This window comes from Ipomoea triloba, chromosome 13 (genome assembly GCF_003576645.1).
Source record: "Ipomoea triloba cultivar NCNSP0323 chromosome 13, ASM357664v1".
Classification (NCBI taxonomy): Eukaryota; Viridiplantae; Streptophyta; class Magnoliopsida; order Solanales; family Convolvulaceae; genus Ipomoea; species Ipomoea triloba.
Genome location: NC_044928.1, coordinates 13,236,835 through 13,255,991, shown reverse-complemented (window position 1 = coordinate 13,255,991; position 19,157 = coordinate 13,236,835). Strand labels below are relative to the sequence as shown.

The 19,157-nt window shown below is 30.8% G+C and overlaps 1 protein-coding gene and 2 long non-coding RNA genes across 3 annotated transcripts; all 3 read right to left on the bottom strand.

The window, feature by feature from the left end:
- Positions 1–5,016: 5,016 nt before the first annotated feature.
- LOC116001044 lies at positions 5,017–7,175 on the bottom strand. Its single transcript, XM_031240949.1, has 8 exons — positions 7,139–7,175; positions 6,862–6,916; positions 6,733–6,777; positions 6,359–6,489; positions 6,079–6,157; positions 5,943–6,003; positions 5,607–5,770; positions 5,017–5,504 (listed from the first exon to the last, which is right to left on the bottom strand). The coding sequence occupies exons 4-8, from the start codon at positions 6,465–6,467 to the stop codon at positions 5,126–5,128; spliced, it is 792 nt and encodes a 263-aa protein (XP_031096809.1). The 5' UTR covers positions 6,468–6,489; positions 6,733–6,777; positions 6,862–6,916; positions 7,139–7,175; the 3' UTR covers positions 5,017–5,125.
- Positions 7,176–7,388: 213 nt separating this feature from the next.
- Positions 7,389–12,387, bottom strand: LOC116001042. The gene is made up of 3 exons (XR_004094217.1): positions 12,158–12,387; positions 11,679–11,757; positions 7,389–7,718 (listed from the first exon to the last, which is right to left on the bottom strand). It is a non-coding gene; the product is annotated as an uncharacterized LOC116001042 (long non-coding RNA).
- A 10-nt stretch (positions 12,388–12,397) lies between these two features.
- Positions 12,398–13,916, bottom strand: LOC116001043. The gene is made up of 3 exons (XR_004094218.1): positions 13,821–13,916; positions 13,362–13,424; positions 12,398–12,596 (listed from the first exon to the last, which is right to left on the bottom strand). It is a non-coding gene; the product is annotated as an uncharacterized LOC116001043 (long non-coding RNA).
- Positions 13,917–19,157: the final 5,241 nt, after the last annotated feature.

Here is a 19,157-nt window from a genome sequence, read left to right as displayed (position 1 = left end):
GTTATCTCGGGAGATTATCGTCTTTCACCTCACTGAATATAAGGAAAAGCAATAGAAGTTATTAATCAATTTTGCATGTTCAATAGTAGTCAAAAAAAAAAATCAATTTTGCATGTTAAAACAACATTTCAAAAACGATTTTAGTTTAAAGGTAAATTTACCTATAAAATATATCAACAGATGTAGATTTTAGACTCAAAATCCTTCTTTTGCTTGGAGTTCAGTAAGAATATTATTAGGATAAAAGCATGTTGCAAAGCAAACCTGCCCATGAGAATTGACATTATATCCCAACCGATGAATTAACCATTGTGGGCAAAACATATGCCATACATTAACAAGTCATTCTCTGAATAACTAAAGGGATAATGAAATTACAAATGTGTGAAAACTTTATCGGAAGAAGGAAACTAACAGATGTTGCCAATGATGAGCATCTTTATAAAATAATCTTAGTTCGCTCGAGTCCTAGTCGGTGGAGTTATCATCCTTTGTCTTCAATTCATTCATATACATATCTATATGAATGTGATTTCAATCAACGATGTATAGCGCTTAAAATTCGCCCCTGCAATTTAAAAATCCTTAAAGTAACATTTATAAACAAAGTAACATACAAATGTGGTATAATTTTTTTTTATCAATTTACATAATGAAATTAACTCTTTAATTAATCCATTTTAAAATTTTGTAGAATGAGATCAAAATTCATAATTATAAATTGTCACTAAAAATTTAATATAGAATGATCTCTTCAATATTAACATTTACTAAATTTTATCTTCAACTTTCAATTTTACCACAGTTGGTTGTTTGATTATTGATTTTATTTTAGTTTTGTTCATCAAATTAAATTTTTATGTAATATGAATTAAATTTAAGTGTAAAAATATAAAAATTAGCTAGTAGAATCGTTTCTCTAGATTTTTATAAATAAATGTTGTCTATAATAATAATAATAACAACAACAACAACAACAACAATATTTTAAGCTAAGTGACAATAGGTGATAGTAATTTACAATATTTCTAATGTCAATGAGCCTTAATATTACTTATGGCTTAGTTCATTTCAATCCAATAAAAAAATCATTTTGAAACTGTGTATCTTTCATTTTGCAATTCATTTAGTAAATTGATTTTAGATAAACTAATTAATTACTTGCACATTCTTGATAAAATTTTAGTTTAATAATCAACCGTGGATAGAAATGGTGTACATTGCCCTTCATACTTGCTATATTGCGTAATTTAGCTCCAACCTAAGCATATTGAAGTGCGTTATTTTTTATATTTTTGAAATCAATTAAAATATACTTTGTATAAGTAAAATTGATTACATTAATTCGCAAAATGTTTTGTAAAGAAGTTCATTTTAAAAAATATAAAATCAAGCAAGAAAGCCTTATCAATTCCATTGCAAATTCAATAGATAGTATTGCATATTTTCCGGTAAAATGTTCTTTTACCAATGTTAAAGATTCTAAATGGTCACCTTGTGTATTATCAATTGATCATAATGGAGTTGTCAATACGATCCAGGCCGACCCATATAGGTTTTTCCATCACGGGTTGGCAAAAATTGTGTTAGGACAGGGCGATACGTTTTTCATACGGGTTGGGAAAATCTCAATCCAACCCGTGGTTTACGGGCTAACAGGCTAAACGGGCAAAACCGTCAACCCGTATTAAATTTAAAAAATATATATATTTTAAATATTTTTTAAAAAGATGTATTTTTTTTACAATTAAAAAGATGTATTTAATAATTGTTATAATTAATAATATTTTCAAGATTCAATAACTTCACAGTATTAACACAGACACCCGCCTCACAGTCTAACACAATAACATCCAATAAGAATTTACAAGTTTCAACAAGATTTAAGAATAACAACGTTCAGCCAAATCAATGAAATCATATTCATAACAATAATGCAATTCGGTTTTGCTCCTCTTTTTTTTTTTTTAGTTTTTAATTTATTTATAATAAATATTATTAGTTTATATATTTTTATATTTTAAATAAAATAATAAAAATATATAATTATACATTTCTACTTATTTTCCATTCATTTTCCGGAAAATGAATTAAACACTGAAAGACAGTTTTTAGTAGTACATCCAAATACCGGAAATGATCTCATTTTCTGAAAGATAACTTATTTTTCAGAGAATATTTTTCAGAAGTTATTTTCCTGCTATTCAAACACACCCTAAGAGAAAAGATTATAAAGTGGCGTGGAAAAGTTAGATCGACGATTTAGAAATAAAAAGAAAGAGTCATTTTAGATGACCTTATTCTAATTTTTGAACCAAACACACCAATGGTGCCGGCTGAAAGGTCATCGATTGCTGTTACCTGACAATTAGCAAGTTTGTCCAAGCAAAGAGTTCGCTGTGATTGTGTTTCAGTCCAACATGGCAGGAGAATCGCAGAAGATGGAGGCTCCTCCTTTTTACACCGAGATGCGTCGTTCTAAGTTCGTTTGGCGCTCTGTTCTCATCTTCAATCTCGCTCTTGGAGGTACCTTGATTCCCCCTATCTTGTGCAGCACCAATCTTTTTTCTTTTCCTCAAATCATGGAATACTCGTATCACAAATAGGCTTAGTATTGCTAAATCCGTGGATTGGGGCTTTATATTATCTATCATTGTGCTGCATTTTGGATAAATATCTGCAAAATTCAGTGTTCTATTATTGGTTTTGATTTCTATCTCTTTATGCATGTATAGGTTGACGTCGAAGGTTATGGTCTTGTCAAATATATTAAAATTATCATAGAAGGTAATTGCAGTGCTGGGTAATTAGTGACTGGTAATTAGCTACGGATTTCAAATTTGAAATATCAGGGATTCAGCATTAATTATTGATCTATATAATATATTATATATATATATATATATATATATATATATATATATATTATAAAACTTATATATTCTAAATAATTGTAAATTATACAATATTCTAAATACATGGGTACAAGAAACTGGATTATGTACCTGAGAGTAACAAGACGTGGTTGATGATGGTTTACATTAACGCAATCAAACATGAAGTGAGGAATAAAGTAGATGTGTATAATAATATGAAAATATTAAGAAAATTACATTAAGAATGTGTTGATTGGTATACTCATTTCACTGCCTTTTTTTTTTTTTATTACATGGAATGGTTATTTTTTGAAAGAATAATAAATTGGTGCTATATTTAATCAAATTAACTACTTAACATATTTAATGAAATAATATCGATTCATTTCTAAAATTACATTATTCTTGCCTTACTTGCATTCCACTATACCAAATATACCTAGAATCATTATTTTTCTAATTGTACCAAAAACAACCAAATATTTGCATTCAACTTCAAGAATTAGTGGAAAGAATAGAAGTAGTATTTGATTTAATACAATAGAAAAAAAAAGAAAAAAACGAAATAGGATATTGCTACCAATTAATTCCATGGAGAACATTCGGATTAAAGAAAAAATAATGTAAAAATTTAAGCATATGCAATTCAACTGATTCGAGTTACACTGTGAAATAAGTATTTTTGAAGTCCTTGCTTATAGATCGTTAAAAATACAATAAATAAACTAATTGCAACAGGAATTGAAATAATACGTTGATGAAACTGAGAAGGAGTTTAAGAGGGAATTTATTTACCTGTGCTTTGAACAGGCAGTGGAGAAATGTGATCTTTCATGGCGGTTTACGAATTGATCACCGAGGATAAAGGTGGTCACTCTTCAGGAACTCTCATTGAAATGAGAAAACTGGAGCCGAATTGAGTGAGTGAAACTCTAATGATGTATGTGCATGCTTATATCGTCAAAAAATAGGAAAACATTGAAATTTGACAGTATGGAATGTCATGGCAAGAAATAAAATGAAAAGAAACAAGTAATGAGCTGTTAGTAAAAGATGTACTTGCCGACAAAGTTTACTTGAGTTTAGGTTTTGCAAAATATGATTTTTATGTTTTGTGTGATATATATAATTTGAAATAGATATATAATTATTTTATTATTATTTTAAAATAAAAATTTTTTCAACCCAACAACTTCTTTCTACATGCAATATAGAATCTTTGTGGACCAGAATATTTTTTCTAATTTGAGCTAATTTGTTTGTTTGTTTGTTTGTTTTTTTTTTTTTTGGGTGAGATTTGGATTACTCATGTGAAGCATTTTTCAATGCCAATGAAAATGGTTTTGGTTGCATTTTTTGCATCTTGTAGGGAATGAAAGTGGTACTGGTGTCTTTGATCCATTTGTAAAACCAGACTTTTTTTTAATGATAAAAGCATTTTTATAGCGTCCTTTGTTGGAGTTGTAAAATTGACGTTTTTCAAATGAATATGGAAGTGTGAATCAGTTGAATTGAGTGCATTGTTTGGACTATGACTAAATATTGATGTAGGAGTTGATGTATTTATGTTGTAATTGTCATATTATAATTTAAGTGTTGTACTTGTAGTCACTTAATTTTGGTAATGGAGTTACCTAACCATAGAGGAGTAGGACATTTTGATACATCATTCATAATTTGTTAGGGTTCTTCTTAATTCTTTGAGTTCACTATAAATTTATCACTATATAATTGCATTGATTTTGGAAGCTCATTTTTTTCATTTAGGAAGTCCTGAAAATAATTATTCTACTTTAACATAAAGCAGCATCCATGGCTTTGTTTGATTTCTTTTTGTCTTTCTAAATCTATATGTTTTTTTTTATTTTTCTTTTTAATGTTTTTATTTTGACTATGGACTTTAAGATTTTGTTTTTAATATTTTTACTTTCACTATGAAAGTTTATTAACTTTGAAGTTTTTTAATTTGATTGATATCACCTGTTGATTATAAATTTTCATGTTTCTCTACCAAAATGAGAATTTAGGACTATTCCTACACCCTGTTATGTTTAAAGTAGTGAAATTATATTTTAAAAAAAAGTACTGAAATAATTATTGATTATAACCAATAATATAATATAACTAATAAATATAAAAATTACTCAAAGTCAATAATTTTTATTTTTGTCTATAAAGACACTTGAATCATTGATTATTGTAACAGGAAAAGAAATAATAACATAAACACTTAAGTACAAATCACAACTTCACTCAATTCTTGGACGTTTTTCTCTAGCATAGTTATTGTCAACATTTGATGGAGGTAAATTTGTTGAATCTTCTACCGGATTGCTAGATTCTCCAAAGGCAAGTTTCTTTTTAGTACCGGTAATTGATGAAGTTGATATATCTTCACAAATAGATGCAACTGTGTAGACCGTTGTCATTCCTCCCCGATCTTGGGTTTGACACCTAAGTTCCACAGCAAAAGTCGGTGTATCAAGTTTTTTTTGTAGCTTTTGAAAATCAAAGCCATCTTTTTCATTCTCTGTTTCTGTCAAGGAAAACAACTTATCCACAAGACGATTAAACAGCGTAGCTTGAATTCTATCTGTCCCATCAAACAGCTCAACAATTAGTCTATATCTGTTAAAAAAAAAAACAAAACAAAGTAAAAATTTTGCATCATGATTACTGTGAGATATAATAAAGTATGTGTATAATTTCATTGAGGAGTCATGATTTTACCTCTTGATAGAAACCGCATTTGCATGACCACAAAACATACATTGGAATTTAATACCTTCATCATTACAATTAATTTTCTTATCACAATTGTTGCAACCAATGTAGTAGGTAGGATTTCCGTTATCTATGAGTGTGATCTTTGATTTAACCCAGACTCCTTTTGACTTGATTTTTTAATACATGCAGAAAAATAGCAAAATAAAAGTGAGTAAAACAAGTTATAAAGAAAATGAACAATTAAAGGATGTGACATTAGTGCGAAACCTGATCAAATGACTTCTTTAAATATGAAATTGGTGATATTTGTTGATCAAGAGGGCTTGTCATTTCACTTACAGCATTGTTATGTGCTTTTTCAACAATCAATCTTTCAATAACTAAAGAATTAGTCTTCGCCCTGTCAACAACATATAATCATTTATCAAGTGTAACAAATAGAACATTTAAATGATAAATAATGAATTTAGATTACCATTCTTTAAGAGCATCAGCACGTTTACCAAACGGATTCACTTCTACACCAGAGTCCGTTCTTGTAGATAAGGAAATTCCTATGTAACATGTGAAACAGATACTTGATAATGAAAATGTTTATGGTGTATAAAATTAGGCTTTCTAACAAGTACATTTAATACTTGATCATGTTATTGATACTCATTCTTTAATAATTAACTTATCAAAATGAATATTAATTAAATTTGCATACATACCTTGATATGGGAAATGAATATTAATTAAATTTGCATACATACCTTGATATGGGGTGACAGTAATCCTTCTTCCAAGAACAACGGGATAATCTCCTGATTGGAGCTCTTTGTCAATTTCAACTCCTTGGCAAACCGTAAAATTGCCCCACATTGTGAAAATGATAGGTTTAAGCCTAGGAAAATTGCCCCACATTGTGAAAATGATAGGTTTAAGCCTAGGACATCAATAAAAATTTATAAATAGATCATGGCAAGATTAGTTGACAATAATATTTCATTATTAGTTGATACACAATGCAAGAAAATAATTTAAAAATAATAAATAAATAAAATATACTTTAAAATTAATCATGTTTCCTTTGAAATTCTAATGGACAATTTAAAAACTTTGGAGTTAAATAAATTGAAAAACATACTCTTCATCAACGATCACAAAGTCGTTAGCTTTTTGTTGTCCTGTCCTGTTGGTCACAATAAATTCTCTTGCTTTTTGTTGTCCTGTCCTGTTGGTCACAATAAATTCTCTTGGTTTTTGTTGTCCTGTCCTGTTGGTCACAATAAATTCTCTTGGTAGTTTAGAAATCACGACTCCAATGATATCTAATTCTCTTGGTAGTTTAGAAATCACGACTCCAATGATATCTATAAATATAGTTCAATTAGTTTGTCACAATATTTTCTAAATTTGAATAAATGTATACAGAAATTAAAAAATGTATGAACAGAATATAAACTCACTTATTGCTTGTCTTTTAGATTTGTAATAGAATATAAACTCACTTATTGCTTGTCTTTTAGATTTGTAATCATATATAAACTCACTTATTGCTTGTCTTTTAGATTTGTAATCATATAATTGTCCAAAGGGTGCTTGTCTTTTAGATTTGTAATCATATAATTGTCCAAAGGGTTTTGTATCCATGTCAGAAGAAGGTTGTAAATCCAATTGGTCGTCATTGTCGACTGGTTGTATTAGAGTTTTTCTATTAATTGACCAAACAAATCTATACCTCTCATCTGGGACATTGAAAAATTGATTAGCACGAGAGACTAATGCATTAGAGACAATATATGTGGAGTATAACTTGAGCCTTTCATCAAGTAGTTCAATATCATTTTGATAAGTCATTCCTTGAACTTTGTTGCCCTATAATTATTTTAAAGAAAATGTCAAAAACTATTTGAAAATATAATCAATCATTTTAACAACATAGAATTAATTTTGAAGTTCAGAAATAATAAAAATGAGTAACCGCTTCATCTTGTAATGTTATAGGCTTGTACAAGGTTCCAGGTTTGCCCTTTGACTCTCTTGTATTCAACTTTTCAATAACACAAACTTTACAACTCCATTGTTTTTTCTCAGTTGTGATTTGGGGGATTAAAAGGCGAGATTCCATTGCTGAAAAAAATATTAAATGCAAATAAATATATATGTTATGACAATGTAGTATATATATATATATATATATATATATATATATATATATATATATANTATATATATATATATATATATATATATATATATATATATATATATATGCAAAGTGAGCTTCCATCTCAAAATGTTAAAAAAAGAAGAAGCAATAGCAATAGAAATATTATCCAAATTATATTTCATCACTATTACTATACTAATAATAATAATAATAATAATAATAATAATTATTATTATTATTATTATAAGCTACAAGTAATTGGTACAAATAATATAGGCTAATAATTGAGATGGGTGCAACTTGGATCCATGGAATTGGTAACTACTGCAAGGGTTAAAAGCAGAATTTAAGCATTGCTCGAGCTGGAATATCATAAAGGAAAATAAAGATTAAAAATAATAATATACTAATAATAATAGGGATAATAGAAAATCACCAGAAAACTTACTGGTTTAGGAAGTTTTGATGGACAATGAAGAGAGGGGCTATGAATCCTTGGTTTTATAATCGTGAAGCTTTTCCTTTTTTTTTTTCTTTTTTTTTTGTCGAAAATAATCGTGAAGCTCATCACAGCTTCAGCCATTTTCCGTGATGGGAAAGGGCTGGTCTGTAGAAAGCTTAGCATTTTATTTTTTTTTTTATTTTTAAAGTTAGGGGGGAAATTAAAAGTGGATAAGGTGACAATTTGTAACCACTCTCCCATTTTGCCATACGCAACCACCCAAACTCAAACAATATACTTATGCTATGAATTGAGGTGGAGATTTAAAACTTGAGAATTATTGTGGATAAAAGAAGGCAGGCCATGAAAATAAGAACAATCAGTATTCCCATTTTGCATGGTTGTTTGGAGGAGGCAGCTGTGTTCATTGCAGAAGGTGGATATCACCTCAATTCAACAAAAATCAATAACAGAAAGCATATATACCCCAAACAAATACTTTATTAAACTGGAAGAAGCTTAACACTACTGGAAAAAATAAGATCATTTAAAAAACAAAAGGAAAAGAATATCAAAAGATCATCACTATGGCAGTGTTCTGCACAGGTTGCGGCTTTGTGATAAAAGTTCAAAGACAATGAAGATCATTTAAAAGCAAGGTTTTAGAAAACAGAAATAAATGCATAACGTAGGTAAATCATACAACAATGAAGTCAATATCATTCAAGCAGAACAAAAGCTTTGTTAGGTTGTGTCAAAAATAATGAAACTTTCCACTTCTCCTTATTATTATTTATTTAAAAGAAAAGCAAATTAAACTCAAAATTGCAAACCAAATTATCATGAAAGCCAGATACACCAACGTGAGATGGGTTAGCAGATCATATTCTGAATGTAAACATATACACATATGAATCAAAGCAGAAATGGGTTAGAGGTTATTAATAACAGCTTGACACTACTGGAAGAAGTGAATTTGGTTCGTCTCAAAACCGCTCTACTGACTGCTTTTGAGTTTCAAGTCTCAAAAATGCGCCCCTCGCTTCTTCCTTCACAAATTCACAGCAAATACCACCAACCACCCAAACTGAAACAATATATATACTTATGTACAGGATTCTATAAATTATAGATGTGAAAATAAGAATAAATTTATGAATTGAAGTCGAGATTTAAAACTTGAGAATTTTGGTGGATTTAAAACTTGAGAATTTTGGTGGATAAAAAAAGGCCGGGCATGAAAATAAGAACAATCAGTATTCCCATTTTGTATGGTTTTTTGGAGGGGGCAGGTGTGTTCATTGCAGAAGGTGGATATCACCTCAACTCACCAAAAATCAATAACAGAAAGCATATGTATCCCAAACAACTATACACAAATATAAATGGAGAATAGTTTGTTTCTATCAATGGTGTATAGCAATGTGTTGATTCATATGTTTGCTAGAGAGGAAACTACAAGAAAAATATTCTCAAATAGCAGAACATGAAGCAATTATTCTTTGACAACNTATATATATATATATATATATATATATATATATATATATATATATATGCAAAGTGAGCTTCCATCTCAAAATGTTAAAAAAAGAAGAAGCAATAGCAATAGAAATATTATCCAAATTATATTTCATCACTATTACTATACTAATAATAATAATAATAATAATAATAATAATTATTATTATTATTATTATAAGCTACAAGTAATTGGTACAAATAATATAGGCTAATAATTGAGATGGGTGCAACTTGGATCCATGGAATTGGTAACTACTGCAAGGGTTAAAAGCAGAATTTAAGCATTGCTCGAGCTGGAATATCATAAAGGAAAATAAAGATTAAAAATAATAATATACTAATAATAATAGGGATAATAGAAAATCACCAGAAAACTTACTGGTTTAGGAAGTTTTGATGGACAATGAAGAGAGGGGCTATGAATCCTTGGTTTTATAATCGTGAAGCTTTTCCTTTTTTTTTTTCTTTTTTTTTTGTCGAAAATAATCGTGAAGCTCATCACAGCTTCAGCCATTTTCCGTGATGGGAAAGGGCTGGTCTGTAGAAAGCTTAGCATTTTATTTTTTTTTTTATTTTTAAAGTTAGGGGGGAAATTAAAAGTGGATAAGGTGACAATTTGTAACCACTCTCCCATTTTGCCATACGCAACCACCCAAACTCAAACAATATACTTATGCACAGGATTCTATAAATTATAGATGTGAAAATAAGAATAAATTTATGAATTGAGGTGGAGATTTAAAACTTGAGAATTATTGTGGATAAAAGAAGGCAGGCCATGAAAATAAGAACAATCAGTATTCCCATTTTGCATGGTTGTTTGGAGGAGGCAGCTGTGTTCATTGCAGAAGGTGGATATCACCTCAATTCAACAAAAATCAATAACAGAAAGCATATATACCCCAAACAAATACTTTATTAAACTGGAAGAAGCTTAACACTACTGGAAAAAATAAGATCATTTAAAAAACAAAAGGAAAAGAATATCAAAAGATCATCACTATGGCAGTGTTCTGCACAGGTTGCGGCTTTGTGATAAAAGTTCAAAGACAATGAAGATCATTTAAAAGCAAGGTTTTAGAAAACAGAAATAAATGCATAACGTAGGTAAATCATACAACAATGAAGTCAATATCATTCAAGCAGAACAAAAGCTTTGTTAGGTTGTGTCAAAAATAATGAAACTTTCCACTTCTCCTTATTATTATTTATTTAAAAGAAAAGCAAATTAAACTCAAAATTGCAAACCAAATTATCATGAAAGCCAGATACACCAACGTGAGATGGGTTAGCAGATCATATTCTGAATGTAAACATATACACATATGAATCAAAGCAGAAATGGGTTAGAGGTTATTAATAACAGCTTGACACTACTGGAAGAAGTGAATTTGGTTCGTCTCAAAACCGCTCTACTGACTGCTTTTGAGTTTCAAGTCTCAAAAATGCGCCCCTCGCTTCTTCCTTCACAAATTCACAGCAAATACCACCAACCACCCAAACTGAAACAATATATATACTTATGTACAGGATTCTATAAATTATAGATGTGAAAATAAGAATAAATTTATGAATTGAAGTCGAGATTTAAAACTTGAGAATTTTGGTGGATTTAAAACTTGAGAATTTTGGTGGATAAAAAAAGGCCGGGCATGAAAATAAGAACAATCAGTATTCCCATTTTGTATGGTTTTTTGGAGGGGGCAGGTGTGTTCATTGCAGAAGGTGGATATCACCTCAACTCACCAAAAATCAATAACAGAAAGCATATGTATCCCAAACAACTATACACAAATATAAATGGAGAATAGTTTGTTTCTATCAATGGTGTATAGCAATGTGTTGATTCATATGTTTGCTAGAGAGGAAACTACAAGAAAAATATTCTCAAATAGCAGAACATGAAGCAATTATTCTTTGACAACGGAAATAAAAAGTGAGAAGAAGTACGAACCTGAAGGTGGACTTGAAGAGACAGTTATTCTGTGGTGAGTGTCTGCCTCTACAGTAGTGCTTAAATAGCAAAATACCCCCTAACATCAAGCAATATTCCAAAATTAAATAAAGAAAAAAGAGATAAATCAAGAAACTTTTCAAAAAACAAAATAAAAAATTGAGAAAAGAATAACATTAATTTAGCCATTGTTCATATATGTTTTTTTTTTTGAGAATATAATTGATATATCTCTTAAACACTATTGAATAAAATCTGATCACAGAATAATTTCCCGGCCACTAATAAGATTTGGTATATACACTACTGAATAAAATCATAAATTAATCCATATATGTTTTATCCTAAATTAATCCAATTTGTGGCTGTAAACTCTGGAATAACGAATGCTTTAGCATTAAACCCTCGTTCCCGTAACAACGATTGAAAAATTAAAGAGATTCAATATATAAAATTAACAAAAATATTAAGGAATTTACCTTGGCTTAAATATTGAGCGCAAATCATGTTCATATTCATTGAATGCTGTTGATTGCAACTCTTCTTCCAGCTGTTGAGCGTGTAAATCCTCATATGAAGCAGCAGATGAATGATGGGAGGAATCTGGGGAGGAAGATAGGTGGAAGATTCGTAACATCGTGGGGAAGGAAAAGCGAAGAATTAGGTCGGGGAAATAGGGAAATTGCAGATCCTTAAGTGAAGGATCTTACTTCTTGTAACACCCCAGATTTTCTGCACCTTAACATTTATTACAAATCCGTAATTAAAATACATCAGCGGAAGCATATACACCTAACCATCAGAAAACAGGGTGCTACCGCCACACCTAGAGTGAATTCTATCACCTCTTTGACGAACTCCACTCTAAGTGCTAAGGCTAAACTTACAACCTCCAACTTCCATCCTATTCATGTTCACCTGCAAAAATCATTTCACAAAAACAAAGGGGTGTATATCCCACAATTAGCATAAGCTAAGTAAGTTCCATTTCATCCCGTAAAATATAGGCTTGGGTTTTATGATTTTCAACAATCATATTCTCTCCCAAAAAAATCGCATATATATATATATATATATATATCATTTGTCTCATAATCTTCATAAGATATTTTCCCAAAATACATGTGGAGATAGCCTTTTCCAAAATAACATATTTGTCAAGGAGGATTAGATACCAATAAAAACCAATATTCTACCAATACTCCACCAATACTCCACCAATAGGACCGCAGCCCTAGATTCTCATATATTTTCCAAAAAGTTTGTGAGATTTCCGGCTCACTCCGATATCAAGTATTCTTATCCTCCAAGACTAAATATGTACATATAATTCCAAAATATCAATTCCTCATGATAAATATCTTCTTCAAAAATATATAATTTCTCAAACACATTTTTCTCCACAATAACTCACTCCATAAGAATATATCATTCTTAGTACATATATGTATATAACACCAAAATTCCAAGCCAAGCATTTACTCAACACACGGGTTTGACCCGTAAAAATCCATTCTCGATAATTCGAGAATCACACACATAATATGCAATGAACTTGTGATCACATGAACATTCTTATGCACATAATTTTGTAAAACACATAGTTTTGTTATCATAGCATACCATATATGAATATACATATATATGGGGTAAATAATAATTTTAGTGAACATAAAATCTTACCTTCAAAGTCCCTAGTTCTTATCAACACTTTGAATCACCTATTAACCACTTTAATATCAAATCCTGAAAATTAATCATTTCATCACATAATACTCTTTAAAACAAGATTCATCATCAAGTCACGATTAGCATCATACTAATCTCACCATTAAAATTCTATACTCATCCTTTATTCAACATAACATCATCATTTCTTACCAACAATATCAATATTCCATCATCAATTCTCCAAATCATATTTCGTAATCCATGTACCCAAAATACGCTATTATGCAAATTAACCGTAAATCATCATCAATTAACATAAATCATAGCTTTTAGGAGCTAAATACCTCAACTTTCTACTAGAACCCTAGGTAGAATACATCATCAATATCAACATATTTAACAATTCTTTTCCTAGATTCATGTTCTAGGGAAGGAAACAAAGCTTTCTACCGAATAAAATCGAAAACTTACCGAATAAATTGAAGAGATGTGAAGGAATTGGCTATGGTTTAATGGAGGAAATGAAGATGAATCACACTTCTCTCTCTCTCTTTGTGGATCGGCAATTGGGGGAAGAAAAGAGAGGAAAATGGCTTTTATAATTATCACAATCTTATGTGATAAGATTGGAAAAAAAAAATAATAAAATAATAAAATATCTCCACAACATATCAGTTGTGGTCCAAACAGATAAGGTTTCGGTGGAAAATAATCTAGAAAGAATAATTTCCGAAACCACAAATTTATTCCAGTCAAAAGCTCCAAATTGGGCTAGGTTCAGTACACTGCGGGAATTTCGCGGTGTACGATCAAAAATAAATTTTGACCCTTATACTCCGTCCAATTTCAACTTAACTAAGCAGGAAGTTCATACTTAGTCATAATATGCCTAATAGTCCATTTCCAAAGAAATCCGAGCTGAAAATTCGTCCTCGAAAATTTTACGGTTCGTGACCGGCACGAATGATCATAGCTTAATAACAACTATACTCCCTTATAAAAATTCCCTTGACATATCGGGAGATCATCTTATGAAAAATACGGGGTATTACACTTCTTCTCTCTTGTATTGGTGTAAATAAAAAAAAACGGAAGATTTGGGGATGAATGATGGGAGGAATCTGCGGAGGAAGATAGGTGGAAGATTCGTAACATCGTGGGGAAGGAAAAGCGAAGAATTAGGTCGGGGAAATAGGGAAGAAGGATCTGACCACTTCTCTCTTGTATTGGTGTAAATAAAAAAAAATGGAAGATTAGGGAAAATTAAGGAAAGGAAAAGCCGAAGAAATAGGGAAATATGGAAGGAAAATGAGTGGATGAAAATAAATTTATACTTTAACAGTTCTTTAGTCAACTTTAACGGTAACGGAATATGCTGGGCATTCTAGTCCATAAAAATGCAGTGTACAACATTAAGAACATAATGTACAAAAAGGTAAGCAATTAAAAAAGGGACAAAAACCAGGGATATAACCATCATTGACACTTATTAAGTTTTTAGATATATACTACGTGGTGAGAATTGTCACAAGAAGAGTGCTGTAGTGTATTATATGTGGACAATGTGGTAGTATGCACATAAGTGAATAATATTTATTTCCTTACCATTTATTTCTCTAATCTAATATATATATATATGTTAATGTTTACGGATGTACATATATATATAATTGTATGTTAGTGGTTAGTACCCTATATATCTATCGTGTGTATGTGATGTAATGATAATTAATAATAATAATTATTATAATAATGATAATTTTCATCTCTTCACGCTGTTCTCCTTTATCTTCTTCGTGAAGAGGGTGGCCGTAAACAGATAGAGAGAGAGAGAGAGTGCCGGCGGTGGCGATGGTAGCAATGGCGTTATCGGCGGTGAAGCAGCCAGGAGGAGGCTTCCGATGGCGGTGGTTGGCTGGGCAGCAGCGACCAGCAACCTTCCGTCTCTCTCTGTCTTCTCCGATGGGATTTTTCCAGCGGCGGCAATGGTGGCAGTTTCTTCTTCTCCGGCGAGTTTGTAGACCAAACGACCTCCGTTTCTCTTCTTTCGTCGGCGTCAGTTTCTTCTCTCTTGCCGGAGGTGATGGCGACGTGTGGTGATAGCAATGGTGAACTCCTTCATCTCCAGCGTTGCAGTGGCGGTGCTGCCATGGAGTTGATGGTGGTAGCGTAGTGACCGGCGGTGGTGTCTTCTTCCTTGTCCGGCGACCGTCGACGGCGACGGTGGTGCGTTGATGGTGATGATCCGCCGGCGTTGATGGTGGAAAATGATGATGGAGAGCTTTCATCTGGTTTGGCCGTACGTAATGGGTAATAATAAAATAATAATAATAATAATAATAATAATAATAATAATAATGCATGCTATTAGTAGTGTAAATAATGATTTAATTAATTTACTAATTTTCAGTCAAAGGTGTTGATAGCTCAATGGTTTTGAGCGTGTGTGAATGCTTAGAAGGTTGCAAGTTTGAATCTATTTGTGAGCATATTTTGATAGACGATGGAATATTGGCTCTTAGGTAAGATTTATGTCTACCTAAAATTTATTTACCCCAAAGTAAAGTTATTTTACTACGTGATTATGTGCAATATTTATTTTAATATGATTTTTGAATGATTTGTAATATTTAAATTGATTATTATGGACTTATGTGATTTGTGCAATTATATAGATTATTATGAAATTTGTGACATGTTTTGGATGTTTATGCATATTATTTGTATGTGTAGTAGTTTGGAAGTGCCCCATATATATTGGCATATTAAGTTTTGAATGGTGAAAGGATTTAAATTTTTAGTATATGGTTTATGAAAGGGAAATTATTGGTATATGGATATTTAGAATATGAAGGTTTTATGGACCTAAGGAATGAAATTGAATAAATGATTTTTGAGGTACAATTGTAATATGTGAAATTTGAAGGATTTGGTTATGAATATATATTTTGTCATGAGGATGGTACCATTTGATGCTTTTATTTTGCGAAGTGAGCAGTGACATAAAAACTGACTCACTAGGGAGTTTTTAATAACTTCCCTATTATTTTGTGGAGTGAGCAGTGACGTAAAAGTTGACTCACTAGGGAGCCGAAAAAACTCCTTGTTTATGAAAATTTATACTTGAGAACTTTAAAATTATTCATTTGGTACCCATTTCTCATTGACATTATATATATCAAGTGTGGATGACTTTGAAAAATTCAATATGTATTTTTGTAAGATTAATCTCGTGGGAAGAGATTAATTGAGAGATTGAAATTCTCTCTTTGGTAATTAATTGAGAGATTGTAATTCTCTCTTTGGTGATTGTTTTGAGGAATTGATTATTTCTATTTTGGTGGATATTTTATAAGTTAATAAATTCTTTTGAATATTGATGATAATGTGAAATGCCCTGAGGAAGTGGTTATATGGAAATGATGAGGTAAAGGATATATGGTGAATTTTGAGGAAATAGTGGTTGAAGGATTGTGAATAATGAATAGGCAATCCGTTGATCCCATAGAATTTTATAGATATTATGATATATATTTGGATGTGTGATTTCTCAAGTTATATTTCTAATTGGATAAAGTTTATCCGTATTGATGATAATAAAATATTTTATGGGGTTAATGTGAAATTATATGCTCCTATGTGCTCCAAGATGCTATGTGCAAAAATGTTTTACGGGGTGGAGTAAGTCTTACCAGCCGTCGTGCTGATATTGTTTTTCCCCTCTTTAGTTAATATTGCAGGTGATGATTGCATGACAATTTGGAGCATTGAGCATAAGAGCGAATCATTGTAATGATTTTTATACCTTTAGAAATCAAATGTTGTATTAGTAATCGGTAGTAAGTTAGTTTTAGCATGTGCGTTTGAGTATGGGATACTTGAACGTGGCATAACACCCCTTTTTCCTTTTGTTAGTAATTGAAGGCTTCCGCTAATGTATACGAATTGTAATAAAAAAATAATAAATTCATGTATTTTCGTAAGTGGAAAAAGTGGGGTGTTACAAATTGGTATCAGAGCGGTACGAACCTTTAGGGTACTAGAAAGCCTAAGTTTTGAATTTTTAAGTAAAAGTTTAAGTTATGAAAAGTTGAAGGTATGAACCAAAATGGCTAGAGACCCCTAGAGAAATTTTGGCTTTAAATTTTTGTTTGAGGAAATGTTTAAGGAAGAATTGAGGTAGCTTTGAGGACGAAGCATTTTCTTAACGGGGTAGAGTGTGACACCCCGAAATTTTCGTCACCATTATTGTTACAAAATTTAAATTTTAGCCAAATATTTTTCTAACCATTCATTTTCAGAAAATTTCAGCTCGGTGCAGTCCGAAAGATTGATTCGATAAAAATACTTCCCGAACTCCGTTTTACTTGAAATTTTTATGGTAGAACACTAACTTATAGTACTTTATATCCATAAAATATTTTGGTCATTTTTAGCTTCTAGTAAACACAGAAAATTACATTTTTGCCCTTGACAGTGTGCTGTCCAGAATTCTTTTCTCTTTGGACCAGTTTTAGGAAAAAAAAAATGCTTTTGGGCAACATAAATATTTTGAAAATAGTATTTTCTCAAAAATACTTACAAAATTTCGGGGTGTTACAGTTTGGAGTATTGAAGAAGAGATGGAAGATACTTGCTAAAATGCCACAGTTTAGTGTGGAGACCGAAATTGATGTTATTATGGCCACATTTGCCTTACATAATTATATTCGGAAGAGTTCACAAGTTGACATGATGTTTAATGTGCTTGAGCAGCATCCAGATTACATACCACCCGATGAACTTCAATATTCAAGTAGTAATACCTCCATCAACGAAAGTTTAAGTCAGACCTCTATTGAGATGAAGGAGATTCGCAACAATATTGCTACTTCATTATGGGATGCTAGATCATGATTTACTAATAGTTTTATTTTCAAAAGTTAAATTTTAATATGCAAACAAACCAATTTAAATTTTATGAAGACGCCTTTTTTAGTCTTTTTACATTTATCAGCTTATCAAAAAGCTAATTTTACCAAACACTTTTAAGCATAACAGCTCTTCAGATTTCAGCTTCGAGCTTATAGCTTTTCAGTTTTCAGCTACTTTTCAGCTTTCAGCTAGGTTTGCCAAATATAGCCTTAATGCGTAAATTTGTTATAGATGGCGGTTATTATTGGGAACCGCCTTATAAAGTATATGTAATGCGTAAATTTTTTATAGACGGCGATTATTATTTGTAATCGCTTTATAAAGTATATATGTAATGCGTAAATTTTGATATACGACGGTTATCATTTGGAACTGCCTTATAAAGTATATGTAATGCAGAAATTTGTTATAGACGACGATTATTATTCGGAACTGCCTTATAAAGTATATATTTAATGCGTAAATTTGTTATAGATGGCGGTTATTATTTGGAACCGCCTTATAAAGTATATGTAATGCGTAAATTTGTTATAGACGGCGATTATTATTCGGAACCGCTTTATAAAGTATATATGTAATGAATAAATTTTTTATAGACGCCGATTATTATTCGGAACCGCCTTATAAAGTATATATGTAATGCGTCAATTTGTTATAGAGGGCGGTTATTATTTGGAACCGCCTTATAAAGTATATATGCAATGCGTAAATTTGTTATAGACAACGATTATTATTCGGAACCGCCGTATAAAATACACTTTAAACGGCAGTTATTATTTGGAACCGCCGTATAAAGTATATATGTAATGCATAAATTTTTTGTGGCGGTTATCATTTGGAACTGCCTTATAAAGTATATGTAATGCGGAAATTTGTTATAGACGGCGATTATTA